The 1,027-nt window shown below is 39.1% G+C and overlaps 1 protein-coding gene across 1 annotated transcript in view; it reads right to left on the reverse strand.

The window, feature by feature from the left end:
- Nucleotides 1-155: 155 nt before the first annotated feature.
- Nucleotides 156-1,027, reverse strand: part of LOC125485614 (protein BCCIP homolog) — a 3,644-nt gene continuing 2,772 nt past the window's right edge. The window contains exon 4 of the mRNA XM_048609185.1: nucleotides 156-200. Within this exon, the coding sequence (XP_048465142.1) occupies nucleotides 156-200 (45 nt within the window). The remainder of the gene's footprint in view (nucleotides 201-1,027) is intronic.

The following is a 1,027-nucleotide window of genomic DNA, read 5'->3' on the forward strand; positions in this document are numbered from 1 at the left end:
AAACACCAAAGGTGAGGCTTTGTCACAAGCGAAACCAATGAAATAAATAAACATTAATCAGCAAGCAAGTTTAGAACTTATATCACTTTTTCAGAAAATATTCTTTATCTAATGTTAATTGTTATGGTCTAGTTAATCAAATAATATTTGATCACTTACATGGAGAGGTGAGAATTGCTCGGCGTGTTATAAGGAAAACACTGTCGAAACATTCAAAGCGAGTGCTTACAATTCTGCAATATTGGAAATATTGCAATCCTTCTGTCAGAGTTTCACTGACAGTTTATTCACGTTCCTTTCAAGATTAACAGTTTACGTGTTGCCCTAACTTCTGATCCTCAGCTTTTTTAAATATATAAATCAAAGTGTTGCGGGTGCTGGAGATCTGATACAAATAAAAATAGAAATTGCTGGAGAATTGCTGCTGACAGACCTGTTGAGTTTCTCCACCAAATTGTTTTTATTTGTATATAAATACTGCTTCCTCCTCGTCCATCTGTTAGTCTTTCTAAATTCCAAATAGCTCGGCCGTCAAGACCCATCACCTCTCGGCTGTGTTGAAATCAAGACTAATCAACATTCCCCAAGATCGCAAATATGTGGAATTCTTCAACTCCCTGATTCCTGTAAGCCCCCGGTCAGTTAAAATAAACTCAAATGTGCTTATTCATCATTTTCTAACTCACACGGACCCTTTAGTTCTTATCAGTTGTAATAATGTACTGAGCCGTGGTTTCTCGTTCAAAAATGAAAGTCAATTTACCGTGTCGTCCATAAATTATGAACTACATAAATGCGAACTGCACTTTGCAGGTAGTTTCCAGTCAACCTGTTCAGTGATGCTAATACACACCTCTGGGACAGGTGCGATTTAAACCCAGCTCTCCTGATCTAGAGATAGTGGGAACTGCCGATGCTGGAGAATCTGAGATAACAAGGTGTAGAGCTGGATGAACACAGCAGGTCAAGCGGCATCAGAGGAGCAGGAAAGCTGACGTTTCGGGTCTGGAACCTTCTTCAGAAATGG

This window comes from Rhincodon typus, chromosome 20 (assembly GCF_021869965.1).
Source record: "Rhincodon typus isolate 14 chromosome 20, sRhiTyp1.1, whole genome shotgun sequence".
Classification (NCBI taxonomy): Eukaryota; Metazoa; Chordata; class Chondrichthyes; order Orectolobiformes; family Rhincodontidae; genus Rhincodon; species Rhincodon typus.